Source organism: Ramularia collo-cygni (assembly GCF_900074925.1).
Source record: "Ramularia collo-cygni strain URUG2 genome assembly, contig: RCC_scaffold02, whole genome shotgun sequence".
In the NCBI taxonomy this organism is placed as follows: domain Eukaryota; kingdom Fungi; phylum Ascomycota; class Dothideomycetes; order Mycosphaerellales; family Mycosphaerellaceae; genus Ramularia; species Ramularia collo-cygni.
Window position 1 is genome coordinate 420,522 of NW_019716256.1, and position 25,911 is coordinate 446,432.

General features: G+C 50.0%; 13 protein-coding genes; 8 read left to right on the top strand and 5 right to left on the bottom strand.

The window, feature by feature from the left end:
* Positions 1–2,070: 2,070 nt before the first annotated feature.
* Positions 2,071–6,348, bottom strand: RCC_01687 (related to NAM7-nonsense-mediated mRNA decay protein; the record flags this gene model as incomplete). The annotated part of the gene is made up of 1 exon (XM_023766978.1): positions 2,071–6,348. One exon carries the CDS (start codon positions 6,346–6,348, stop codon positions 2,071–2,073), a length of 4,278 nt encoding a protein of 1,425 aa, XP_023622746.1.
* A 568-nt stretch (positions 6,349–6,916) lies between these two features.
* RCC_01688 (uncharacterized protein) lies at positions 6,917–8,240 on the top strand (the record flags this gene model as incomplete). XM_023766979.1 has 3 exons in its annotated part: positions 6,917–7,290; positions 7,389–7,818; positions 7,884–8,240. 3 exons carry the CDS (start codon positions 6,917–6,919, stop codon positions 8,238–8,240), a joined length of 1,161 nt encoding a protein of 386 aa, XP_023622747.1.
* A 360-nt stretch (positions 8,241–8,600) lies between these two features.
* RCC_01689 (uncharacterized protein) lies at positions 8,601–8,840 on the top strand (the record flags this gene model as incomplete). XM_023766980.1 has 3 exons in its annotated part: positions 8,601–8,610; positions 8,666–8,756; positions 8,804–8,840. 3 exons carry the CDS (start codon positions 8,601–8,603, stop codon positions 8,838–8,840), a joined length of 138 nt encoding a protein of 45 aa, XP_023622748.1.
* Positions 8,841–8,951: 111 nt separating this feature from the next.
* RCC_01690 (uncharacterized protein) lies at positions 8,952–9,716 on the top strand (the record flags this gene model as incomplete). Its single annotated transcript, XM_023766981.1, has 1 exon — positions 8,952–9,716. One exon carries the CDS (start codon positions 8,952–8,954, stop codon positions 9,714–9,716), a length of 765 nt encoding a protein of 254 aa, XP_023622749.1.
* Positions 9,717–9,954: 238 nt separating this feature from the next.
* On the top strand, positions 9,955–10,764 carry RCC_01691 (probable dolichyl-phosphate beta-D-mannosyltransferase; the record flags this gene model as incomplete). XM_023766982.1 has 2 exons in its annotated part: positions 9,955–10,055; positions 10,143–10,764. 2 exons carry the CDS (start codon positions 9,955–9,957, stop codon positions 10,762–10,764), a joined length of 723 nt encoding a protein of 240 aa, XP_023622750.1.
* Positions 10,765–11,191: 427 nt separating this feature from the next.
* On the bottom strand, positions 11,192–13,078 carry RCC_01692 (uncharacterized protein; the record flags this gene model as incomplete). XM_023766983.1 has 3 exons in its annotated part: positions 11,192–11,214; positions 11,343–11,431; positions 11,631–13,078. The coding sequence occupies 3 exons, from the start codon at positions 13,076–13,078 to the stop codon at positions 11,192–11,194; spliced, it is 1,560 nt and encodes a 519-aa protein (XP_023622751.1).
* Positions 13,079–13,223: 145 nt separating this feature from the next.
* On the bottom strand, positions 13,224–13,987 carry RCC_01693 (probable riboflavin synthase alpha chain; the record flags this gene model as incomplete). XM_023766984.1 has 2 exons in its annotated part: positions 13,224–13,903; positions 13,957–13,987. 2 exons carry the CDS (start codon positions 13,985–13,987, stop codon positions 13,224–13,226), a joined length of 711 nt encoding a protein of 236 aa, XP_023622752.1.
* A 377-nt stretch (positions 13,988–14,364) lies between these two features.
* On the top strand, positions 14,365–15,841 carry RCC_01694 (related to alpha-methylacyl-coa racemase; the record flags this gene model as incomplete). XM_023766985.1 has 6 exons in its annotated part: positions 14,365–14,385; positions 14,436–14,467; positions 14,539–14,665; positions 14,715–14,962; positions 15,017–15,567; positions 15,630–15,841. 6 exons carry the CDS (start codon positions 14,365–14,367, stop codon positions 15,839–15,841), a joined length of 1,191 nt encoding a protein of 396 aa, XP_023622753.1.
* A 910-nt stretch (positions 15,842–16,751) lies between these two features.
* RCC_01695 (uncharacterized protein) lies at positions 16,752–17,981 on the top strand (the record flags this gene model as incomplete). XM_023766986.1 has 6 exons in its annotated part: positions 16,752–16,754; positions 16,829–16,868; positions 16,938–17,283; positions 17,343–17,451; positions 17,511–17,663; positions 17,733–17,981. 6 exons carry the CDS (start codon positions 16,752–16,754, stop codon positions 17,979–17,981), a joined length of 900 nt encoding a protein of 299 aa, XP_023622754.1.
* Positions 17,982–18,414: 433 nt separating this feature from the next.
* Positions 18,415–19,140, top strand: RCC_01697 (uncharacterized protein; the record flags this gene model as incomplete). XM_023766987.1 has 2 exons in its annotated part: positions 18,415–18,483; positions 18,535–19,140. The coding sequence occupies 2 exons, from the start codon at positions 18,415–18,417 to the stop codon at positions 19,138–19,140; spliced, it is 675 nt and encodes a 224-aa protein (XP_023622755.1).
* A 473-nt stretch (positions 19,141–19,613) lies between these two features.
* Positions 19,614–19,990, bottom strand: RCC_01699 (uncharacterized protein; the record flags this gene model as incomplete). XM_023766988.1 has 2 exons in its annotated part: positions 19,614–19,821; positions 19,884–19,990. The coding sequence occupies 2 exons, from the start codon at positions 19,988–19,990 to the stop codon at positions 19,614–19,616; spliced, it is 315 nt and encodes a 104-aa protein (XP_023622756.1).
* Positions 19,991–23,304: 3,314 nt separating this feature from the next.
* On the top strand, positions 23,305–25,141 carry RCC_01700 (related to fatty-acid amide hydrolase 1; the record flags this gene model as incomplete). XM_023766989.1 has 4 exons in its annotated part: positions 23,305–23,568; positions 23,639–24,505; positions 24,565–24,931; positions 25,002–25,141. 4 exons carry the CDS (start codon positions 23,305–23,307, stop codon positions 25,139–25,141), a joined length of 1,638 nt encoding a protein of 545 aa, XP_023622757.1.
* A 38-nt stretch (positions 25,142–25,179) lies between these two features.
* RCC_01701 (uncharacterized protein) lies at positions 25,180–25,804 on the bottom strand (the record flags this gene model as incomplete). XM_023766990.1 has 2 exons in its annotated part: positions 25,180–25,485; positions 25,550–25,804. The coding sequence occupies 2 exons, from the start codon at positions 25,802–25,804 to the stop codon at positions 25,180–25,182; spliced, it is 561 nt and encodes a 186-aa protein (XP_023622758.1).
* Between the last annotated feature and the right edge of the window lie 107 nt (positions 25,805–25,911).

Genomic DNA, 25,911 nt, shown 5'->3' on the forward strand with positions numbered 1-25,911 from the left:
TACAACTCTGTATCGTAGATTCTACAAGAGGATGCACTAGACAAATTTTCGAAAGCTAGAGTCGCTTCTTGACGACGTTCGAAAATCGTATATACTATTCAAGGGCGTCTCTATCAAGATGATATCGGAGGCATGGTTGATGCAGATCTGGCTGGAAGTAGCAGAAATGCCGAGGGTCCAGGTAGTGGTTCTGTTTGATGTGTTAAAGTAAAAGGCATAACTGTGATGTAGGAAGTTCTCTGGAGAAAAAATCAGGGGAGATTCCATAAGGGCTTTATAGGGGCTTCTTTCTTGTTGTGATTTATCGGCGTACCCATCCGGAAGGTAACTACCTTTCACTTTATGCAGAATCTTCCCGCGCCACGAGACGACTTTTACTGGAATCCTCCAATCGCTGTAATGCTTAAGGCTCTGTAGTGTTACAAGTTTCCCCCCGGAACAAGGCATAAAATCTTCCATTTTACTGTCAATCCTTCGTAAAACTCATCACCAAAACGAAATTTCCCCTATAAGAAACACGTACGCAAGTCGCTAGACGCTGTCCCAATAGCRCACGATACCGAGTAAGACTACTACTACGGCCAATAGTACCAAGTTCCATGCTCTATGCACTTTCCATAAAGGAACCACAGTGGCAATAGCCGCATGTTGTTCCCGTTCGTCATTGAGGTTTGCCCTTGGGCTGGGTTCAGACAACACTTGATAGGCGGTGGTAGGAATCCAAGCAAGGAATTAGCAATCATGATGATTATATAGTGCCCCGATAAGAAAAAGACTCATAGTAGCAGCAGATTCTAGGCGTTTTCGACGTTTCAAATCGAAGGCTGCCCTCTGTTTAGGGTCCGATAATACCTAATAGGCGGCGTTAATCTACATTAATTATTAGCATGATTAAACGAAGAAATTCGGAATAGCGCAAAGTCCCGCACGTCTTAACTAGTAGCTCGCTTTGTCTTATAGACTTCCCAGATAGTCCTGCTATCTGCCGTAGGCTGGACGCCTAGTATGGCGTAGTAATCTTTCCAMATTACGCGTGCTTGGTATAACTAGGTATCTTGCGAGTTTTGGTCTGTTATCTAAGAATTCGTTATTAGCTACGGCTAGGAGTTACATCTATATACTACCATCTTACTCGCCGTTTGCTAGAGATCTTCCCCTCGATTCTTCGCGTAGGAAGTCCTCCTTTTCTCATAGACCGCGCTAGAGGGTATAGGAACGTTCGAAGAAATTTTGTAAAAGAAATATACACTTCACGTTCACTCTCTTTGTCCCGTCGTCTGATGTGTGGAGTGGATGTATCCCCAAAAGCCTTCATTATGTTTCGAAGGAAAAAAGGTACATAAAATCTTCCCACGGGCATCCCCTCTTTAACTACATGTGCGTGATATGTCTCAACAAGATAAAAGCCCAAAATCACCACCCTTTTCCATATGCCCAAGTCAAGTCAGTCAGCATTTTCTAGCCACCATCCCTGGGAAGACAACAACAACTACACAAACAAACCTCAAACCATCTCATCGACAGTGGACTTGAAACTCGATGAAAGGATTAGATATGAGTTTGATTCTCACGCATCACTCTGCCAAAGCACAAGAAACACTCAGCAGAAGAGAAGCCTCCCGTCCTATATACAACGGGTGTCTGTCCCCTTTTCGACCCAAAGTAGCTTGCCCGAGAAAGCAAGCAAATCAGCGAGCCAGAGTTGTACGGACAAGACTTATACGGCACAAATTATAGCCGCAGTCCAGCAGCAGCAGTAGCAGACGTATTGAAAATTTCTGTTTTGGGTATATGAACAAGTAGGTAGGTATCATACAACAACCTCATCTCATCTCCTTACTCTTATTCCCCATCCTCATCCTGATCATCATCATCATCAGATTCCTCGCCCTCACCATCATACCCTTCACCACCATCCCCATCTTCATAATCTTCCCCACCACCATCCAATTCATCCACCACAACAACGACCTCTTCCTCCCTATCATCACCCTTGAAGTGATCGTCCTCCTCAAAATCATCCACCAAACCCATCAAAACCCCATCGCCCCTTCGAGCCAGGGTGCTATTCTACTGCACCTCAGCTTTAGGAGTCACATCCCCATCTCCATCCCCTTCAACATCCGCATCCAACATTTCCTCCTCCTCATCCTCCTCCTCCTGATCATCACCATCAGCAGCAGCAGCAACAAGCGCAGGTAACACCCCACCCCCCTTCTTCAAAGCCTCGACCTTAGCCTTAGTCATCTCAAAAACATACTGTCCCAAATGCTCCACCCCCTCCAAACTCGTCGCAGCCCCCTCAGGAACCTCCTCACCCACCCTCCTGGCACTAGGGTACATCTCTCCCGTAACAACCTCCAACTTCCTACTCCTCCCCATCAACGGCGCAAAAGCCTCCCTTAATTCCAAACTCCCCTCGAAAACCTCCCTGCGTCCTAGAACATACAATCCCAACCTCGCTCGACTTAATGCTACCGTCAAACGTCGGAGATCCCTCAAGTACCCGGGACTCGTCGTGCGGACGWGACTGAGGATGACGTAATCGTTCTGTTCACCTTGATATTTATCCACTGTGCCCACCCACTTGGGGAGACCGAACAATCGATGATTCTTGCAGCGATGATCCAGGACGTTTTTAATCAGCGCTCTTTGCCCCGCGTAAGCTGTCAAAAGAGTGATTTTCTCCGCCGGGTAGCCGAGGAGACGCATGTACATGTACAATGCGACGGCGTATTCCGCCTCTCCCAAATTTTGTAAGAAATGAGGAGAGGGTTCGCTTTCTCCAGAGCCTTTGTAGTCTGGGACATCAATAAATTGGTAGTCGTATTTGAAACCCGCATTCGCCTGGGTGAATTCGGGGAGTTGGGAGGTATGGGGGAGGTCGGTGAGGGTTGGGTAGCGCCAGCGGTAGAGTGCTGCGAGACTTGGTCTGGAGCGACCTTGGGCTTGAAGGAGGATGTGAGGTACCCCCAACCGGATGAGGCGTGCGAAGAGGGATTGTTCGAGGTTGGCGTAGCTTTTCAATGCATTGTTTTGAATCACTGGGGAGTTTTGCAAATGATCTCCCACGAGCACAATTCGTTTGAGTCGGCTCTCGGCGGTAGCGCTCTTGCCGTCTGCTAGATGGGGAGCTTGCAGGACAAAAGGAACGAAATTCTCAATCTCGGTGATTTGTGCTGCTTCTTCCATGATGACATTGTCGTAGTGGAAGCCGAGACCTACAATTTCTTGTCTTCGAATGGCGGCGTGAGTGGAGGTCATGGCAATGATGCGAGCCTCCTTCACAAGCAGGTAATTTGACTTGTCTCTCTGCGCACGCAGAATCTCAAAGGGCCGGATATCTGCAAGCTCGTTGAGGATACGACGGATATGTCTCTCACATCCTTGAGCAACATCAATCAGTTGCTCCTTGGAGGCGTCTGATGGGAAGAGTGGATGCGGTGCGTCGGAGAAATAGGCATGAAAGGGGAAAGCGGTGATGACATCATCTGCGGTGGATGTATCCGACTTGAGGGTCTCCCAATAGCGCTTCCATCTCGGTTGGACGTGTACTTGATCAAAGTACTCGGCAGTCTCACAGCTGCTGCCGTGAGCACCCACCGCACCGATGCTGTTGGCTAGTCGCTGAATCTCCGAAAGGTAGTACCCGCCGCGTTCAAGAAATGACTCGACACGCCCTGCTTTGCTGAAGCTGGCTTCTGTGGAGAGCTCCTCTTCTCCATGACCCAATCGTAGGAGATGTCTCTCGTCGATATCAAGCGCCACGATCTTTTGGAAAAGCTGGTTGAGGGCTTGATTTGAATGTGCAACAAGTAATGTGCGTTGTTCGGGGAAGTTGTGGTAGATGTTATTGATGATTTGAGTAGCGACATCAGTCTTTCCAGTCCCAGGTGGTCCAACAATCATAGTCAAGCCGGGTTGTGTACCTGATGTGATTGCTTCAATTTGAGTGGGGGTGAAACGGACAGTATTCACTTTCGGGGCATCCATCGGGTATGGTCCGCTGTTGACCGGCTTGTATGTCGAGACTTTAAAGGTCTCCGCTGATGGTGCAGCCTCTGGGCCATCCGGTTGATCTCGTCTCCTCTTCTTGCTTTTCGGTGGTGCTGGTGGAGCCTCCTCGCCTGTAGATTCGAGAATGTACGGCGGTGGAAATATCCCGTCCTGGTTTGGGTCTGGCTCGACAGTCTTACCTGGGAGGGATTCAATAAGATGCTGCCAGTCGAGGAATGTATCCCTATAGTCGGCACTCTTCAGCTTGTTTGGTAAGCGCTTGTATGTGGCAGATGCAGGATCGCCATATCCAAGGAAGACTTCATGCAGCCAGGTGGGAACAGGCGAGTCTGATAGTGCGAGTTGTTTGATGCTCTCCAAGACGGGTCTGAAATTGTTCTCCCGCGCTCGTCGTCGAATTACAACATTTATCCGGTCGTAAACATCACCCTTGCCAGCATCCGCTCGTTCCTTGTCCAGCTTATATGCTGCAGCATCCAGTCGAACGAGGAGTCGCCGGGTACGTGGTCGGGAGTCATCATCTTGCTCGCGCTGATTCTGGCGCAATGCTTTGCCGTTGTCGTCCAACACACTGATGATGTCCGCACAACGCACTTCTTTCAATCCCGCCTTTTCTACCAGGGAATGCTCGGAGCTGCCGTTAGTGAGCTTCATCGATCCATCCTCTGGGTGGAGTGCGATCAGAAAGACGGTATCATCCGGTCTCAAACTCTCCCACTCCCTCCTCAGCGCAGGTTGTAGTTTGCTGACATCCAAGATGATCTCCACCTTGACCTCTGCGGGTATGACCTCACCAACACGAGGCGGTAGCGCTTCGATGATGGCTGGTTTGCTGATGGGGATTGCCATGCGAGAAAAGCCATCGAATCTGGTGATGCCTCCACCTCGTCGAGGTTGTRGCCTCTTGATGGTGTCTTCAAGATGTTTGCGGATCTCGTAGAATGCTTCATGGCGGTAGAGGATGAACGACCTCCATAAGAAGTCGCCGATTGTGAGATATTGTAGGTTGAGCTTGGGGATGGGGAGTGGCTGGGAAATGGTATGCTGGTCTGTCCTGAGCATTGCTGGATCATACAACACCTTCTCGTTGGGCAGAATCGGCAGCGACCGTAGCTCCTCGGTATAGTATGCCTTGGACTCCACAGCGGCCACCAGACACTCGAGCAAGAAGGCGCGATCCCGTATCAATCGTGCCTTTTCCGGATATTCGGACGTCCTCAATTCCATCGCCTGACACAATGCAAGCAGCTCTGCATCTGTGAGACTCTCCATATGGCCTTGAATTTCGGATCTCTGGGAAAGAGCGGCAAAGTTGGCCAAGACCAAAATCTTCAGCTTGTCCGGCTGCTGTTTGAGGGCGACCTTTTGCAGGCGGGAGATGGTCACGTTCTGTGCGTCGTCGTATTCCTGCATGGTCAACTGTCGTCCGGTCTGGTCATCGATGGGGAAGTGGGTGTAATGGGCGAGAAGTTGGTACATTTCCCGTAGTCTCTCCTCGTCCTGGTATAGAGGGGAAAGGGCAATGGCGGGGAGGGTATTGGTATCCTTGAGCAGAGTATTGACATGGCGTCTGGTGGGTAGCTGGCTCTGCAAGTCGCACAGCAGTTCTAGAAAGCGCTCGCAGTACAACACATTCGCCTGCTTCTGATCTGCTGTTGCATCGACATGGTAGATTCTGTCCACAAAATCGGCGAGCAAGACATACAGCCAGCTCCTCTCCAGCTTCAGTCGTGCCTGGCCCGAAGCATCGGCATTGTCCCATTTCTTCCCCGCCGCCCGCCATGCTTTGGTGAGGGGTGTGCTCCTTGCCAATAATTTGTCCCTCACCGCCTCACTGTGCAAATTCTGCCAAATGCCAATCGAGACCAACGGAGCGCATTCTTTCCGCACAATTCCATGATCCAGACTTTGAAATGCGCCAACCAAAAAGGTGAGCAGATGTGTTCGAAGACTCGTCGCAAGGCTCGTGTCAATGCTCAGATGCACGACTCGGCGGAAGAAGTTTGCGAATTCGTCGGGATGTTGGGCGAAAATGGGCCAGATGGGAAGATTGTCCTGTCGTTTGGTGTTGACAATGAGGACCAAGAGGAGGACATGCTGATTGGATGCATCTTCCGTGTATCCGGGGAGAAGATATCGCTCCAATGCCTGTAATTGTTCGAGGAGGAGGAGATTCCAGGACGAGAAATCATCGTCTTCCACCACCTTCCAGATGCTCCCCACCGTGCTGGCCAGCACTTTGGGTGCTTGGGTCGATGTGAGCCATGTCGATCGCGCAAGGACGGCGAGTTCGTGCTCGCCCGTCAAATCTGCCAGTTGGGGCCGCGACATGCTGGCGTCGTGGGGGTGGAGGAGGAGGAGGAGGAGGTGGTCGTCGTCGTCGTCGTCGTGGATGGACGCGATCGCGTATCGAATCACTTAACTTTCTTGGAGCTTGCGGATTAAATGCCAAAAGTGGCCGAATGGGCTGCCGTATATTTTAGTGWGAAGAGCTGAACCTCCGACCTCACCTTTCACGTCGATGGCAGATCCATCCTTATGAAATTCACATCGAATGGTCGTGGAGATTGCGAAGACGAGGCAATTGCTCATTCTCGATCGCTAGAATAAGAAGATGCATCTCATGTACGTCCGCGTTTGCGACCATAACACGCTCCTCCGAGGTGGGTTCAGGTTAAGTTGTATCTTGTTAGCAGCCGCTCTCTTTCTCGTGCTTTGCATTTCAACGTACGAGAGCAAGTCCAATCAATCTCTCATCAAACGCGGTCGTGAGCACAGCACGGCCAATTCCCCAGCAGCGTTTGTACAGCTAGCGCGTCACACTCGGCCTCTGCCCACAAACATCCATCGTCATTGATTGATGGTCGCATCTACATATTTCCTCACTTCATCACGCAACATGGCCGACGACTCGGCCGCCCCAGCCACGGCTCCTTGTCCATGCTGTGGCATTGCCGCCACCAAGGTCTGTTCGGGCTGCAGGGACATTGTCTACTGCAGCCCCGCATGTCAAAAGGCGGACTGGCCCTTCCACAAGCATCTCTGCAAGACCTTCAAGGACTTTCAAGAGCGTCCCGCCCCAGATATGAGGCGTGTCGTCGTCTTCCCAGAAGATGGCGACAGGCCCATTTTCAAGTGGCTCGAGGTAGAGGACTTCCCATGGGGCCATAAAGTCTGCATTGAAGGCACCGACCTGGAAAAGGCGACGTGGCCAAGGGACTGCACATTCAACCCCAGAACTATGCAGCTACTTCCTGAGCGCATCGTTATTTAGTGCGTCATTCCTACCAGTGAAGTGCTCAACCTCGGTGACGCCACCGGCACGGCACATACAGAAAGTGCATATGCTAACACGAACATCGACGGTTTAGCTACGACGACAGCTTCAGCTGGGGCTCCGGCTGCTTCAACACATCATTGATGGCCGCCACCGACGGCCGCCTTGGATATCAGTGGGATGGTCCAATGATTGCAGTCTCCGGGGCTTCTTATGAAGAGAACTCAGTCTACAACATGCGAGACTTCAGCATGAGCCAGTACAGTTCATTGATCGCCTTCTTCGTCGCATTCACCTTCACTACCCAAAGGAAGTTTGTGCAGTACGACGAACAAGAGTTCACGTCGCATGTGGAGGTGCTCAAGCTCTTGAATGTTCCCTGCGACTGCGATGGCGAGCAAGTCACAATGTATCATTTCGAAACCAGCGCCGACCATCCAATCTTCCACGATCGAGTCGGCTCTCTCGTGCCACGCCATCATCAGAATGTCGGTCCCGCTGGGACTTACTCCCCAATCTCACAGGTACCGTAATTCGAATCGAGCTCGTGTAGTAATCATGTCAGATATCCGCTAACCGACAAAACCAGCGCATCGGAATGTCCCTCCTAGCCTGGAAAGTCGACTCACTCGACACCACCCACTCACTCACCACCCCATCCATCGCAACCATCTTCACGCTCATCGAAGCGGATGTCGACACCTTCGGCACCATTTTACCCGGCTGGGATCATGTCCGCGCCGACGTTCTGCTCGGTAGATGTGAGGCAGAACCCCTCGATCTGAGCCACGAAGAAGTGACACGATTCCTCGCCTACTGTGAGCATTACGTGGCGCCTTTGGTGGCATGGGCGCTCGAGGTCGACAAGGCGAGCAGAATGCCTCGGATCGAAGAAGTGCTGGAGAAAGTGACGGCCAAGACGTGGGAGTCTTTCCACTTGCCGTAGGGAGATGCGATGCAAGTCGGCTGGGCTTTTGAACAGACATGTTGAAGCTTTGCTGTGAGTGCGTTTGGTGGAGGTGGCAGAATCAAGGCGACGCTCCCGGCTGCTTCGCTGTCTCGATAACTCGTGTCTGATTTTCCTCGAAATTTCAGCATGCATGATGGATGTCTAGAAGACATGCCGGCCACGGAAGTGTTGATGCAAGTCAGTCGGACCTGAAGCCTTGCGCGCTTGATCAGTTTGGGTAGAGTTTGGCAAGAGCTCTTGCAATTCTTGAGCCAGGTCGGTTGACAGCCACGTGGCGTCGTCGATGACATCTTGAAAGAAGATCCCTCTTGAGCTCGTTAGATTCGTAATGCGAAAATGGAGAACAGTAAGTCCGCTCCATGTTCGTGCACATTTCCCTATTCCACAACTAAAAAGGATAGGAAGTCTAATTCCTTTCACTTTGGGAGGTGGAGCCGCCCAGTCTACTACACATGGTAATGGCAGGCGAAAGATTCGCGGAGCAAGTTGGAAGTAAGTTGACGGAGAGACATGGTAGAGATCGAAACTTACTTTTCCAGTTACCAGCGGTTGATGCATGTGAACGCCAAGCTGTGATTTTGCTCTCAAATACCACCCTGACCTTCCCTCAACAGCCACCAGATTCAACACCAAACGTCTTGGATTTGAAAAATTTCTCAACACGGAACCACTGACGTCCAATCCAATATGGAGCTCGCCGGCGCAAAGAATCCGCACATTCACGCAGCACACGCACTATTCCGGTTGATGGACTTGCCCAACGAGCTCATCTATCGCGTACTCAACTATACCGCCTCGATCAGCACCAAAGACCATCCCATCGTCATCGGTTCGGTCCGGAAACGCAACAACCCCCAAGGATCATATCATCCACAAAAATACAACGCAAGTGACGAGCGACTCTTCGGGCCGCCCATCGCAAAAACCTGTCGCTTCCTACGAACAGAAAGCCTCAAAATCTTCCCGGCCTCCAACTACTTCACGCTCGACGGACGCCGTCTCTGGGATGTAAGTGCCATGACACGATGGCTTGTCCGTCTCTCCGACGAGCAGCTTCGAACACTCGGCGCCATCCCTACTAATATCATCCACCCTCCGTATGACTTCTCCGTGGATACATCTAAAGATGAACGATTCAAAAAGAATCAAAGCCCTTCTTTTTGGAGCGACGATGAATGGCCTTGGGGCATGCAGTTTGCTCTTGGGTTTATGAGAGATATGATTTTCCCTTTGCATGCCTTTTTAACCCAGGCGGGGTATCGTACGTATGTTAGTATAGAGTCTGGGAGATTGGTCCTACAWGGCAAACCTCTTGAATGCAAATTTGGGCTGCTGTTGGTTAGGTTGGCGGGTGAAATTCCGGATGCGACCAAGTGGCTTCTTCTTCAAGATGCGCGGGCTAGTATGATGCCGGATTGGAATATTCAGAGGGCGAAGTGGTGGGGGGTTTGAGGAGGATACCTTACGATCAAGGTTGAAATTGATGGTGGGGATGATGTGGAAGAAATGTAGCTGTTGATGGGATTAGTCAATATTTGATGACAATTGAATGACTTCATAATCAATCTGTCCCTCGCCAACAAACCTTCATTCCTACCTTACCTCGAGATGGACACCTTGACTTCACCTCACTCCACAGGGGTCATCCTTAGACATCCGCCAACTGCAGCCACTCTTTTCGAACACCGCCATGTCGACCCGCAACAAATACTCGGTGCTCTTGCCCACCTACAATGAGCGTCGCAACCTCCCCATCATCGTCTGGTTACTGAACAAGACCTTCACCGAGCAGTAAGATCCCTCCCATACCATCCAATCCCAAATCCAATCCAGCCCCCCCCAATCAACACACACTCACCATCTCCCCCCCACACACAGAAAACTCGACTACGAAGTCATCATAGTCGACGACGGCTCCCCAGACGGCACGCAAGAAGTCGCCAAACAGCTCATCAAAGCCTACGGCGCCTCCCACATAATCCTCAAACCGCGCGCAGGAAAACTCGGCCTAGGAACCGCCTACGTACACGGCATGCAATTCGCCACAGGAAACTTCATCATAATCATGGACGCGGATTTCTCGCACCACCCGAAATTCCTCCCCACGATGATTTCCAAGCAAGCCGAGGGGAACTATGACATCGTCACGGGGACGCGGTATGCTGGGGACGGAGGCGTGTATGGTTGGGATTTGAAGCGGAAAATGGTCAGTCGTGGGGCGAATTTGTTCGCGGATACGGTTCTTAGACCTGGAGTGAGTGATTTGACGGGGAGTTTTCGGTTGTATAAGAAGGTGGTTTTGCAGGAGGTTATTGCTAGGACGGAGAGTAAGGGGTATACTTTTCAGATGGAGATGATGGTTCGGGCCAAGGGGATGGGATTCAAGGTTGCTGAGGTGCCGATTTCGTTTGTGGATCGCGTGTATGGGGAGAGTAAATTGGGGGGAGAGGAGATTGTGGAGTACTTGAAGGGTGTGCTTAATCTTTGRGTCAAGGTTTGAGAAGATGAAAGAGAAAATGAATGGTGATTCTCTACGGAGCGAGGCGTTTGGGACGTGGGTATTGGGTGGGAAGTCATTGTGGTAGTGGTATGTATTATATTCGAGCTGATGGGGGAGATGATACAGCTGCTGGAAGTTTCAGCCAAAAAACAAATGGTAGGTCATAGATTTCAAGTAATCATCCGATTCATCTCTTCGTTGGTCACAGCCGCTCTACCATTGAGATGGATTTACATTGCATTCCCGAACCCGAACCCGACTKGAGGGAGACTTTTAGGCGTGGAGGAACTTCACGCACTTTTCAAAGATGACATTATACAACGCATTGTATTCGAAGCGATTGCTGAATTTCATGCCTCTAGAGCCCTGCCAGAGATGACTGTTCCACCTACATCAAATCCTCCTTGCGCCGAATGAAGGTTTCATCCTACCAGACATCCTCCCAAATTCCTAGACAGTGTTAGCAATGCACCTTGCAATTCTCCGCCCATACGCTCCCAACACAGTGATTGAAGCAAATGATATCCCTCCTTGACACACTCGTGTGTCGAGCGGTGGAAAGTGAAGAGTGTACCTACTCGGATGGTTGTTGGAGTCCATGAGTACATCGTACTGGTCCTCATTGTATCTCCTGTATACTGCCAACGGCGTATCTGCCCAACGATATCTTTTGAACGTTAGCACACATGACATGTGGTAGGATGATCGAACTTGAGGTAGTTGCTGGCAACGCTCAAAGTGACCTCTCTCTCTCTCTCTCTCAAGGACGACGTCGTCCCAGGTGTGCATGCAAAATCTGGCAGTGGCTCGGTCCTCGCACGCACAGGCGACATGCGTTCTATGCTTTACAATCCAATTGAACTTACCGGTGAGGGATCCGGCACTCCTTCTTCCGGATGCAGTCCAAACACACGCCAACAACCAATTCTCGTACTTTTTTGGTCAGGTCCTTGAGATCGTGATGCGTCGGGGCATTGATTTGCTTCAAGATAGTGTTGTTCCTGGGAGCTCCGTACCACGCCACAAGTTCCTCGCCATCACCCTCGTCAGGAGTCTCGATCGTCAATTCGGTAGAGACAAGCGGTAAATTGACCGTCTCGACATGCTGGCACAGAACCTCAACGCCGATGCCGTCGAAAGTAGGCGGGCAAAGATCCTTGTCCTCCAATTCGGCGAGCAAGACAGGAACAAGCTCTGGTTTGCCTACCACATCGCAGGCCGCAGTGAATTTCTGGATCAGCGCTATGACCTGATTTGATAGCATCTCTMGGGCGATACCCTGTTGGATGGACGGTGACGGGATAAGGCTAGAAGGTAGTAGTTCGAGGCATTGCTGGTCGAAAGTCTTTGCTTGGAGCATGATTATCGACGATACGACTTCTTTCGTAAAGCGTCGGAAGTGTTCCGGCTGGTCTAGCATGAAAGCTGCTGTGAGGAGGTGGTCGCGCATGCAACATTCTCTGCCCACGTACTTGGCCAGCAGTGCGTCGACGGGAAGTCGAAGGGCATCAGCACAGTCGTAATAGTCGACGACCATGGCGAGGTCCAGTAGTTCCGAGGGCAAGAGGGGTCTTGTGTCGTCGGGACCAAGGGGGTCTGTATGGTGTAGGAGCCTGAGGAAGTGTCTCATAGCTGAGGGAGACTTTGTAATGTGGAACTCAAGCACTTCACCTCGCTTACGCGAGCGCATCCTCTGTCCCTCGAAGAGCCTTGGGTTGGTGAATATCTTCTTGAAAACCTTGGACGACATCGCTAGAATGCAGGAGGAGACCTGGAACCTTGCGGTGGGTAGAAAGTCACGTTCATCCTTGACCACCAAAATGATGTCACCAAAAGGGCAAACCGMTTCGATTTGATATTCAAAGAGACATTCCACAGGCGGGAGGACGCTTTCCTCGTCTTCTTTAGCCACGACGAGATGCAGCCAGTCACGGAATCTCATGTCGAGCAGCGTCTTCCGTACTTTGAGAGCGACGATCGATGGAGAGGAGCGTGGAACAAAACGTTGTGGAGGAGATGTCGTGGAGGAGATGGAGAAGTCGATGCTTTCTCGCGTGTGTTTCGACCTCCGGCCGGTAGTGTTTGATGGAATGATGGTGCACTCCTCGGCATGTAATTGATGATGGTGTCGGGTGGTGCGGATGCTATTGCGTATCGGCGTGGAATGATATGGTCTTGACAAAGGAGGACATTCAATGTTGTTGTTGTTGTTGTTGTTGTTGGCCGATTGTGAAGTGGATGTGTCTCCAGGCGGCATGTGCTGCTGTTGACTGGCGAGTTGGTAGCAGGTGCCGCCTGGACGTGTACTGCCCATTCCGCCTTCCTGAACTTTGATGAAGACTCCACAACGCTTGCCAGCTTCAAAGATGCTTGGTAAGAGAGTGCAGGTGCAGGTGGAGGTGGAATTGGAAGGGTTTGCATACCTCGCTTTGGTCACTACCTTACCTACCGGAAGCTCTTCATCCTCTCGTCTTCAACCTCTCATCTACAATCTTCTGCACCATCTTCTCCAACACAKCACCTCCTGTACCACTTTCCGAACTGCCCTCAAAGTACGCAGCCACGCTCTTTTCAACATACTTTCCAACCATGTCCACCTCGACGTTGACATCCTCGCCCTGCTTCTTATTTCCCATGACAACCTTTTCTTGTGTGTACGCAATAAGCATAACCTCGAACCAGCCCTCGGTATCATTCACAGCGGTGATGGTCAGCGACGCTCCATCGAGCGTCACATATCCCTTCTCGACGATATATCTCAGCACGCTCTTGTCTCTTGGCTCCAATCGGAAAGTAATGGCATTGCCATCCGGTGTCGTCTTGGCAATGATGGCAACAGTATCCACATGTCCTTGCACAAAGTGGCCTCCCATCCTGGTATGGCTGCTTACGGCTCTCTCCAAATTCACTCCGCTGCCTTCCTTGAGCGAGCCCAAGTTTGTACGGCGGAGAGTTTCTGGTGCCACACCCACTTTGAACTCATCCTTCCCAAACTCTGTCACAGTGAGACAGGTACCATTGATGCTTATGCTGTCCCCGAGATTGCAGTCGCCCAGGATGTCGGCGGCACCGCTGATGGTAAGCGATGTACCTCCACCACCACTCGATGATTCATCGAGCTTGGCTAGCTTCGAGACGGCTGGGCGAGTGTCAGCGCGACTTCGCAGGAAGACAGCACTTCAAAAGACATACTGCCGATGGTCTCAACAATTCCGGTAAACATGATTGCAATGTGGATTGATCTGAGTATGTCGATGATGATGTCTGGAGCTGCTGCATTGGGATCGCGTAGTGGAAAAATAAACTACCGAGATCCGCAGCGGCATCGGCATCGCGGACCGAGGTGAATAACTTGTGGCACTGACCACTGCGGAGCATATCGGGCGACTGTTGAGTAACACTTGCTTCAAAACAGAAATGTAGAGTGTGTTGTGATGCTCAATCCAAGCACTGCATACAATGTCTCTTCAACGCTCTCTGCGGCATGTCAGCCATTCATCTGTCCGCCTGCTCGCCGGTCGAGCGTTGACACAGCAAAGATGTTTGGCAACTGCAACAGATCCATCAAATCTGCCATTGGCTGGTATCAGAGTACTTGATATGACCAGAGTCTTAGCTGGCGTGAGTTTATCTTGATGACTTTTGTACTACAGCATGCTGACTTTCTCCAGCCATACTGCACGCAGATGTTGGGCGATTTAGGGTATGATTAGTTGTCCAGTACGACAATGCCGTAGTGTGGCATCCAAAGGACCAAACGCTCATAGTCAACAGTGCAGAAGTGATCAAAGTGGAGCATCCAACAAGAGGTGATGATACCCGAGCATGGGGCCCTCCCTACGCTTCATACACAGAGCAAAGCGGCAAGGAAGGTCATGGCGAAAGTGCCTATTTCTTATCCGTAGGTTGTCATCACCTAATAGGGGCCTGATTCTCCTGACATTCACCAGGTGAATCGAAACAAGAAATCAATAGGGTTGAGTTTTCAGAGTCCAGCTGGTGTTGAAATCCTCCACAAGCTCGCGAAAGACTGCGATGTCTTGGTTGAAAACTACCTCCCGGGAGCTTTGAAGAAGTACAAGATGGACTACGAGAGCATCTCCAAAATCAACCCCAAGCTGGTCTACGCTAGCATCACTGGATATGGACAGACGGGACCCAACAGCAGCCGTGCTGGATACGACGTCATGGTCGAAGCGTAAGTTCCTCCAACATACCATCCCACAGATTCGCATCCTAACATTCGAGACAGGGAAATGGGTTTAATGCACATCACTGGTCACCGGGATGGTCCTCCTGCCAAGGTCGGCGTCGCCGTGACAGATCTCACCACAGGACTGTATACGAGTAACTCGGTCATGGCGGCCCTTCTCGCTCGCGCCAAGACTGGCAAAGGGCAGCATCTGGACGTAGCTCTCGCAGACTGTCAGATTGCCACCCTTGCCAACATTGCCAGTTCTTGCTTGATCAGCGGCAAGCCAGATTCCGGCCGATGGGGAACTGCTCACCCTTCTATTGTGCCTTATAAGGGGTTCGCCACCAAGGATAGTAATATCCTGCTAGGTGGAGGCAATGATCGACTTTTTGGGATTCTTTGTCAGAGAATCGGGAAGCCTGAATGGGCTGAGGATGCAAAGTACAAGACGAATGCCGACCGTGTGAAGCGGAGGGATGAATTGGAGAAGCTCATTGAGGATATCACCGTCACCAAGACCACGCAAGAATGGATCGATATTCTTGAAGGTAGTGGTATGCCCTACGCTCCAATCAACGATGTTAAGACAACCTTGGAGGATGAGCACGGTAAGTTGCCCTGACCCTGATTCTTCTGAAAAGGATCGACGCTGATGACTAGATGTATGTAGTCCGAGCTCGTGGCATGGTGACTGAAGTTGAACATGAGTCTTGCGGACCTATTAAACTTGTCAGTCCCCCTGTTAAGTTTTCGCTTTCGAACCCTACTATACGGAGTCCACCACCTACTTTGGGACAGCACACGAGTGAGATTCTGACACGGCTACTGGGTTTGAAGGGTGATGAAGTCGAGGCGCTCAAGAAAGACGGCGTGGTGTCTTGAGCATGAAGAGATAGTTATCATCCGACGCAGCGATCTACCCAAGAATCTCTTTTTCCATTCTTGGTCCTTCTCCGTCTTCCTTTCAATCAGATCGGCAGTCCATGTTCCGTAGTCTTGGGTAATACAGAAATCACATGCAGCATCAGATGATGATGAGATCTTGGTGGATTCGCTGTGATGAGATCGATCAGAGACAATGCTGACTGACATCATACATCATCCCCTCCAGTGCTTGCTTGCTGAGTCCTGACGGGCTGGCAAGAATCGATAGACTGGCTTTGGGAAACTTATCTTATTACTCCCGTCCCCTTGGATCGGGGGAATCGGGATCTGACAGRGTCTCGGAAGGGGGGAGGGAACTGACCAGTCAAGATGATGAACAAACAGCAAGACTCCCACCCATGTCCCGGCACTTTTCGCAATAAGATCTCAAGCCGGGATTTGTATTATTGTATCGCGGGGCGATGGGGAGGGCCCGGCAGTCAAATTTCATTTTAATCCTCACAAGTTCCAACTCCCGAAAGGGTAACATCCAGCCGTGTGCCGCAGCTTACCCATTTTCGCATAACGTTCGCAATGCGGCTAATCCATTGTTTGGAGTGGACGCGCTATCTCCGGGGTTGGTTGCATGCACATCCATGGTAGGTAGAGCTAGTTATGTATAATTCGCCGACTCCGACATCATGTTTCGCATTTTGCGGTCATCTTCACAACTTTGACGATCTAACTTACCAGCGGGCGAAACCCAACGCCTTCACGAATGGCCTCTGGGCATGCGAGTCCTCAGGCGATCTTAGCGACGAAGATTGTTTTTACTTCCATTGCGGGCCTGTTGACTGTCGCTCGACTGTACACGAGAACGCGAATTGTCAGCAATGCTGGGTGGGACGATGTTTTTGTTGGTCTCAGCATGGTATATATTTGACCCACCACCACCAGGATGGCGTTTTGATACTCCAACGGTTCGCTAATAATAATTTTTTCCAGACCGGTTCGACGATTCTGTCCGTGACAACATGTGTGCAAGGTTAGTCAAGCAATTTCTCGACGGCATAACATATTGAAATATCCTTGACTAACATTTATGTGCGTTCAGTTGCTCTTGGAATGGGATCACACACAATCACCATTGATCCCGCCACTCGTCCCGAAACACGTTTCTGGTACTACATAGCCATGATTGTCTACAACGCCGCTCTGGGCTTTGTCAAAATATCCGTCCTGCTGCAATGTCTACGCATATTCCCTCGAAGCGTACAGAATGGTCCTCTGAACGAAAGACTTCCGCGGAATAAATACCGAACGGCGACGCATATTTTACTTGCTGCTGTTTCGTTTTTCACGGCTGGGGCTGTTCTTAGCTGGATCTTTACTTGTCTTCCTGTTCAGAAGTTTTGGCATTCGGATCTTCCTGGGACGTGCTTGGCAAGGGAAGCGTATTGGTATGTTTGAAAGGGAACGCTTTTTATGTAGGTAGCATTGCTGACATGATTAATCAAAGGGGGGTGATAGCTGGCATTAACATCGTGACTGGAATCTGCGTCGCGGTCCTACCGTTGCCTGTTTTGCATTCCCTGCGCATCCCAAGACGACAGAGGCATCTTCTCATGGTAATCAGATTCCATCACAGCATATGGGTGTATCATGAGAGATCTGACGTCTTCAACAGATCACTTTTGGACTTGCTGGTATCACTGTCGTGGTATCCATCTTGCGACTCCCTTTCCTTTACATCTTCTCCACCTCCGACGATCCATACTGGCACAGTCCCATGGTATCCATCATGAGTTCCCTGGAAGTCAACAGCGGAATCATAGCTTCGGTGGGTGAAACTATCTATCTTGCGAGTCCAAAATATGGATGATGAAAAGCTCACCTTTTTTTTGCGCAGTGCATACCAACTCTAAAAGCACTCCTATCTCAATACTTCCCTGCATTATCCAAGGAAGAAACTCAGATCGCTTCGGAGGAGGAGGCGAAACCCAATCGTAACGGATTAGAAGAGCACGCCATGGAGGATTTGTCAAGCCGTACATGTAGCCAGCGAGGGGATCCGTCCAGCAGTGTGCGAGGCTCTACCGAGACGGCAACACATCTTAATGCCACGTATTTTAATGCGACTCCTAGGTTGGACGACTGAATGAATGAATTAACGAGAGGTATGGATGGATTCACGGTGAGTTTATTGATGTGGATGGGAGAAACGCGTAGATTTATCAGCTGATGTCATCTGACCGGTCATAGATTTTTTCTGATTCGACATGTGAAAACTGGCGGGCGACTCGAAAGATGCTTTCAGCACAGCACAGCATATCTTGGGGTGAATATTTCCTGCTGGCTACCTCTGCGCTTCGGCTCGGAAAGTGAGGTTACCTTACCTCTCACTTCCAAAGCGGTCGGCTGCCATGTGATCTGCTCCTTCTAACAAGTACTTCATCTTGTTGATCGTTCTTTCCTTCCTGGACATCAACATCGACATCGACATCGACATCGACATCAACATCAACATCGACACTTCTTCGATCATCACTCGAATGCCTTGGCACAGCAGATAACCAACAAAGACAGCCATCATGAACTCGAGCGATATGAACTCGGGCGATATGAACTCGAGCGACACTGGAAAAACAGTGCCAACGACGGTGAGTTCACTCGCGGATAAATACCGAACCCTATCTGACATGTCATTCTAGCAGCCTCCACCCTTCCGACTTTCCGACTTGCCTACTGAGCTTCAGCTGATCATATTCGAATATGCCGTCAGCACGGACGAGAACCTGTTGGTCAACCTTCCGTGCGCCAGCTATTATGGCACCTTCCCCGATGACAACTGCACGGTTGAGGAAATGTTGAAGGTTCAAGCACTGCAGTCACCCCAGCAACCAGCTTTAACGCGCACATGCCAGAGCATCCGCAGCGTTACAATCCCCATGTTCTACAAGCTCAACAACTTTGGGTCTTGCTACTGCTACAAGGATTTCATGCAGCTCGCCTGTGGCTGGCTGCGGGCAATTGGTTGGAAGAACCGCGCGATGATGAAATCATTCACCTTCTTTAGCAATGACGATGGCATGGGTGGTACTTACCCTTACCTTTACCGCCTTGTCGATGATAAAGACCTCAAGGCGTTGCTACGGAGCACTGCTTGTCGTGACATGGGCGGCATGATCGTCAGCACCTATTCTGTGGGCAATTGCGCGCACGCAGTGAAATTCCCGCTGGAAGAAGAGGATCCAATGGACGGACTCGAGCTCGATCTACTGTTTGGGAGCACCGCAGATGAAGGAGTTACGGGCTAGATCTGAGGCTATTCGGAGCTTTTCCTCCTCCTCACTACTACTACAACAACATGGACTGGAAATGTGAGACGGGATGTCGAGCATGTCTGTGTTCATGGCCGATACTTCTTTCAAGCCCGCACATGCTCTCACAGTCCAAGGATTGGTTCAAGACCTTGCAGCACCCTCCCATAAACACCGGCAGTGATTACGTGTTGAGCCCTTCTGGAAGAGGCTCTGGGCTTGCCTTGTACAGCTTTCCGATCATATCTCCAACACTACTYAGCGTCGTCTGCTCAGAGGGCATCCTCCATCCTTCAGCATATGGCAATCTTTCCTGTTCTGATCGAAAAGAGTCAGTGGGTTGGAAAACACAAATGCTACAAGCAAGCACTTCCAACACTCACCAAAGAAGATCTTGACAAAATCCACGGGTGCATCTCCGTCTTTCGGGTTACCCAAGACAGAGAGATACAAAGCAGCTTCACCGTAGCTCAAAAGAAACTCTCTCGGTCCGTACAAAACTTGTGGGGGTTCCTTTTCTGGGAATCTTGGACTCTTGCGTACTTGGCAGCGGCTGTGGCGGGGATGGTAGCAATGTCCATACCCTCATAAAATTCAAGAACCTGATTGAAAATCGTCTGATTGAAATCCGTCCACTCTCCAAAAAACTTGTCTTGTCGGGAGAGAGAAGCATCGTGTCTGCAAGTAAAATATAAGTAAGCTGTAGTAGTTGCGATCCTTGTACAATCCTTTAGACTTACTCAATCGGATAATCATGTAAATCCAAATCATCAAGATTAAAAGCCCCAGAGAGAATATTTCTCGAAGCGAGTAATTCCCCCCGTATGTAAAAAAGACGAAAGATCATTCCCGATATTCAACCCTTGACCGAGACCTTGCTGGATTATTGAAAGAGTCATTCCTCTTCCATTTCTAGGTAGAAGTCCATGGTTTGCGAGGGAATTTAGGGCGGGACAGGGGGAGCGGAGGTCGAGCGGTTTGGGGGCTTGCCAGTTGTTGAATGTGTCGTCTGTTGCTGATGCGGTGGTGGTGGTGGTGGTGGTGACTAGAAGGGCTCGGGTGAGTAAATCCAAAGGGGAGTGCATCTTGTACCGTGATGGATGACACTGTGGACTTTAGGGACTGACATCTTTAAAAGTAGCAACGATGTCTTTCTTGTACGATTTGTTTCGCACAATAATATGCTGGGCGACCGCACTGTTCAACGATGTGGCTTGCGTTTTTTGTGATGAGGCCGCCGAGGCTTGAAACGATCGACGGTGACGGGAGGCTTTCTTGTACGTCTGGACTCTGGACTGGACTCTTTTGTTGGCTGTTTGGAATCATCTCTTGAGATTTCTAGCCAATGGCGAGTTCTTTTTTTTTTTCAAGACCTTGGTTGGTGGAACGTAAAGTATGCAAGCCACCCAGTTGCGAGTGTCACTCTGAAGGCGTTCAAGCAACACCATCGATTTCCAGGTGCTACTTACATATATTACACTACGCAGTTACCCAGGAAGACAGTCCAGTCTACCCAGCTTGAGCAAGACGCAAATACCTTGCAGCCGTCCATCTCCTCAACGGCTTCCCAAACAAAATGAAGAAACCCGCGAAACCCGTAATAGCAAAACTCAGCGCCCCAATAGAAATAAAAGTATTCTGCTGTCCCATCCCATCAATCCAAGGCTGAATTCCCCAAGTAAGTCCAAATCCCACAATATTCCGAATAAGAATAATAGTCGTAACAGCATGTGCATCCAGCAGTGGGTAGCATTCCATGATATAATTCACCGTCACGGCTCCCGTTACTGAGAGGCCAAATCCCACAAAACTGGTACCTATGATTGGCACGATCCAAGGTAATCCTCGAGCGGAAGTTACGCCGTAGATGACGAGACCTGCGGGGAGGATTATTGCTGTGGGAATGCAACACCAAAGTCGATATTCTGCTTCTCGGAATCCTTGATTTCGTCTGCTTAGGAATAGGACGAAGCGATCGTTGAGTGGTCCAGAGAAATATGCTCCAATGAGTGCTCCGATCATGGGACTGACCCAGATGAGTCCGAGTTTCTCTTCCGTGAAGCCGTAGGGTGGCGCGTTGAAAATCATGGCGGTCGTTGTGCCTAGGATTGATAGCCAACTGACACAGGTGCCGTAATTGATTCCGCACTAGAATAGAATATCCATCAATACAATTTATTCCAATCCAAATGAATGGGACGGACGCTTTGCTTCTCAGCATGCACATGCATTGCCAACTTACCCATACGACTGCTGGTAAAGTCGTGATTTGCAACGGTCTCCACATCTGTGATAGGATCTCGCTCCAGGAAGGTTCTGGGAATAGTTTGTAGAAGCGCGTCTGAAAGGTGAAGCTGGTGGTATCGAAGACTTCGCCGACGTTCCCACTCAAGCTCACCTCGCGCTGTAATTCCATCTCGGCGGATTTCAACGAGTCCTTGTCTTTGACGTGATGATGATGATGATGATGATGATGATGGCGCTGTTCCACATCCCCACTCCCACCAATAGAGGAGGACAGCGTTTCGTCGACTTGATGGCCTCGAGTATCTTCCTCCAAGCCATCCGGATGCCGACGAATAAACAAACTCTCCTCGCAAGTCAAATAGAAACACACAAACAACACCCCCGACATAATAGCTCCAACACGATAAATCCATCGCCAACCAAGATTAATCGCCATATACCCCGAACACAACGGTCCCATAAAACTCCCAAACGCCAGACCAAAAACATAAACTCCTAATTTCGAACCTCGTTCGTGGGAAAACCAGACATCACTAATGGAGATTGCTACGAGTGCTTCGAATGGTGCGGCGCCTAGACCCGTGAGGACATGTGCGCCGTGGAAATCGCCGATGTTGGTTGAGATTGCCATCCAGATTTCTGAGATGCAGACTGTTAGGAGGGAGAGGTTGTAGATGAATCTGCGGCCGAGTTCTAGAAATTCGTACCCCATCATCAGCTGAGACCTATTCACTCTAGGGGGACTACAGACTGTTGGAAAGAGGTGTTGCAAATACATTCCCTACACCGAGTAAGAGGAGTAAGACTGCGCTGCCGATGTTGAGCTCTGAGATGGATGTCTTGTATTCCGTCATGAGTTGGAGATAAATTGGTGCTTCCCAGTTGGTTACTGCTCCCATGACGGAGCTGTATGCACTGGGGGGGGGAGTCATTGTTGTTGGTATTTCACTTCTGCAATAATGGGGATTGCGAGTAACTCACAAGAGAAGGAAGAGATGGTATGCCTTGCGCGCTTTCGACCATCGCTACGTATTTTCAGCAAATTTGTTCTGGCTTGTCCAAATCATCGCGGGGAAAAAGACCTACAAGAGGATCAGATAGATCGCTCGATGGCGTGGGGATAAGCAGAATGTCATACTTGGAGCTGCTGGTGTKGTGGCCCGGCTGATGATGATTCTGTCGCACGAGGTGGACGGTGCCTGGGACCAAGTCGTCGTGAGTGTTGCAAGGCTCGAGTTGYGCCATGATGAAGTATGAGATGGACTGTTGAACTATGACCGGTAGTGATATTACCAGATCGGTGTTGTTGACCAAGTCAAGACGAGAGACCGGGCTTTTCTTGAATGATGATCATGACCCCGCTCGAACGGTGGCATTGTAGATAAGAGCCATGATTCGCATCCACGCGCRTGATATCCATTAGCTTGAGACCATATCATCTTGGATTTCCTACATACCTGGTGTGGATTCCTTAAGGCCGCTATTTAGCGCTGATATAGTAACACACTATGTTGTGGGGGAATGAGCCAACTGGATCAATCTAACCGAATCCAGCAATTCACCGCCATTTAGCGCGCGCGGCTCCTTCACTATTTCAGCATACGCGGCCCCGCTGCTGCGTGAGGGTTTCCTCTAGGAATCAACGCCTTCACTCACGAATGAGCATACAACTCGGCAGGTCTGTTTGCGGCATCATGCGGCAGCAAACACGGCAGATAATGGCACAACATATTCATCGCTGCTCACTTTTGATCGACCGAATGGAGAGCAGTTCCCGGAGCGCCTCGCCCCTTTTCACCTCGGAGCATTGTATTTATATATCGCTTACCTGTCGATAAAGTGATGAAGCGCTCCCGTCTCATCAATCACTTGGCATCCCCTCTGGAACTCGTACACATATCCGACGACGACGACATGGGCTATCTTGATATCGCTCGCAGTAAGCGAGAGCAGCGACAACAGCGGAYCCCAAAGGAGTGGTTGCTGAAACAAGAGTTTTTGGAAACTTCGGATTTACTCGCTGTCCCTAGACAGTGTGGAATTCTCACGAACCGGGAGCTGGAAATCACCGAACATTACGATGCCGTGGGAATCGTCAAACATATCAGCACCGGCACTTACTCTGCGAGAGAAGTCACCGTGGCGTTTTGCAAACGTGCGGCAATCGCTCAGCAATTGGTGAGTATCTTCAATCAACACCCCCGTTTGAGGAGAGCCTACTACTAATATGACAACTCCTGTCTGTCAGACGAATTGTCTCACAGAAATCTTCTTCCAAGATGCCATTCAACACGCCGAAGAACTGGACAGAGAGCGAGCCTCCCACCCAAACCGCATCTTGGGACCTCTACATGGCCTCCCAATCTCCCTAAAAGACAGCTTCAAAATCCCAGGCTACGACTCAGTCATCGGACTGACTTGCTTCGCCAACAAGCCGGATAAGACCTACTCACCTCTCGCCAGGCTCCTTCTCGACCTCGGAGCCGTACTGTACTGCAAGACGAATGTCCCCCAGACAATGATGACCGCCGACTCGGACAATAACGTTTTCGGCCGCACCCTCAACCCGGCCAATCCCAATCTCACAGCCGGCGGGTCATCCGGGGGCGAAGGGGCTCTCATTGCCATGCGCGGGAGCATTCTCGGCGTCGGGACGGATATTGCAGGGAGTGTACGAATTCCAAGCCTTTGCAATGGAATCTATTGTCTACGCGCCAGTGATGGATTGGTACCATATTCCGGACAAAAGAGTCCCGCGGCGCCTGGTACGGATGGGATTGCTCCCGTGGCGGGACCCATGGCGACTTCTTTGCTGGCTTGTGATTTTTTCATCAAAACTTTGGGTGCTGCTGAGGCGTGGAAGTATGATGCTGCTTGTTCTATCATACCTCCTCGTCAATTGGAGAGTCCTCCCAAGGAGAAGAGAGCAACAAGGATCGGCGTGGCTTTTGATGATGGAATGTTTACTTGTTGGCCTCCGGTTCGACGTACCATGCGAGAAACTGTTGCTACATTGCGCTCTAATAATGGGATTGATGTGGTTGAGTTGAAGATGCCTGATATTCGAGAGGCGATTTCTATGATCTATCAAATGTACTCTCTCGATGGATGCAAGGTGAGYTGTCTCCCTCATCGAATTTCAATAATCATGTACTCCGCTAACAAGCAGTGAAGTATGTCGAGAATCTGATCAAACAAGGCGAAGAGCCCGAAGTCGAGTCCGTGAAGCGCACCAATCTGGCAGCAATTCCCTCATCTACATTAGATGACTTTTTCAAACTCAACGCCATACGATCCCGAGTCAAGAGTGAATTTCAGGAATTCTGGTTGACTAATGACCTGGATGCACTTCTCTATCCGCCGGCTCCCACGACTGCTACGCCCTTGGATGACTGGAAGTGTATTACTTATACCATGCTCTGGAATATGCTCGATTATCCTGCCGTCATCATTCCCACTGGCAAGGTGTCTAGCACCGACAAGGCCGATGCTCGCGAAACTGCAAAGTTTGGTCCTGAGGATGAGGAGAATTATCAAATTTGTAAGAAACTCGGGGAAAACTGGAATGAATGTTGGTGGTAGAATTCATGCTAATACAAAAACTTGAACAGATACTGGACCCGAAGATTTCAAAAATGCCCCGCTTGCCGTACAATTGGTGGGCATGCGACAACAAGACGACCTTCTAATGAGCGTCGCGAAAATTGTGGACGATGCATTACATCCTGTTCGAGACTCCGCTAGACTATAGATGCATCATGCTCTCCAACCCTCGATTTCGACTTCTCATCAGCCAACAATAATGGAGCGAGATTCTTCGCCGGGGAAATTGGTCATTTTGAACACATCAATGATAATTTTCCCCTCATGCATGGAGAAAACTCCCACTGCAAAGATATAATTCAACCATTCATATGGTCCTGCCCCTGCCTCGAATTGAATTCTCGTGAACCAGTCGGCTTGGGATTGATGGACTTCCGTGGAATCAGGCGATTCTTGTAGCTCGTGGCCTGGATGATATATTCCTTTTGATTTCACATAGATCAAGCAACCATCATCGGTTTTCAAAGTATAACGAGCGTCGAGTTTGTAGAACTGTCATTTTTCTTAAACATCAGCTCTCTCTCGTTCTTGTTTGTTTGAGGAGGTTGATACTCACCCTGTCACCCGCCAGTGTAGTCGCCCAATCCGCTCCAGCAGTGTTGAGAATCGTAGCTGAGATCCTTGGACCCAGAACTGTTCCTCCGGAGATGGGTAAGATTGCTCTGGATACTTGAGCTACAGATGACTTTCCTATGATTTGTTCGTCTTTGGACATTTCGCATTCTAATCGATAAATGAAATCCATAGAGGGGAGTCGCATGTTGGGTACATGGGTGAAATAGGCGTTGCCGGGGGAGAGGGGGGTTGTCATGATTTCGTTCGAGCTGGTTGAGGATGATGGGAAAGATTTAAAAAGGTCATGGAGCTCTCCGTGGGATCTTGAGGTTTGTTTATATATGTTTGTAATACATCTAGGCT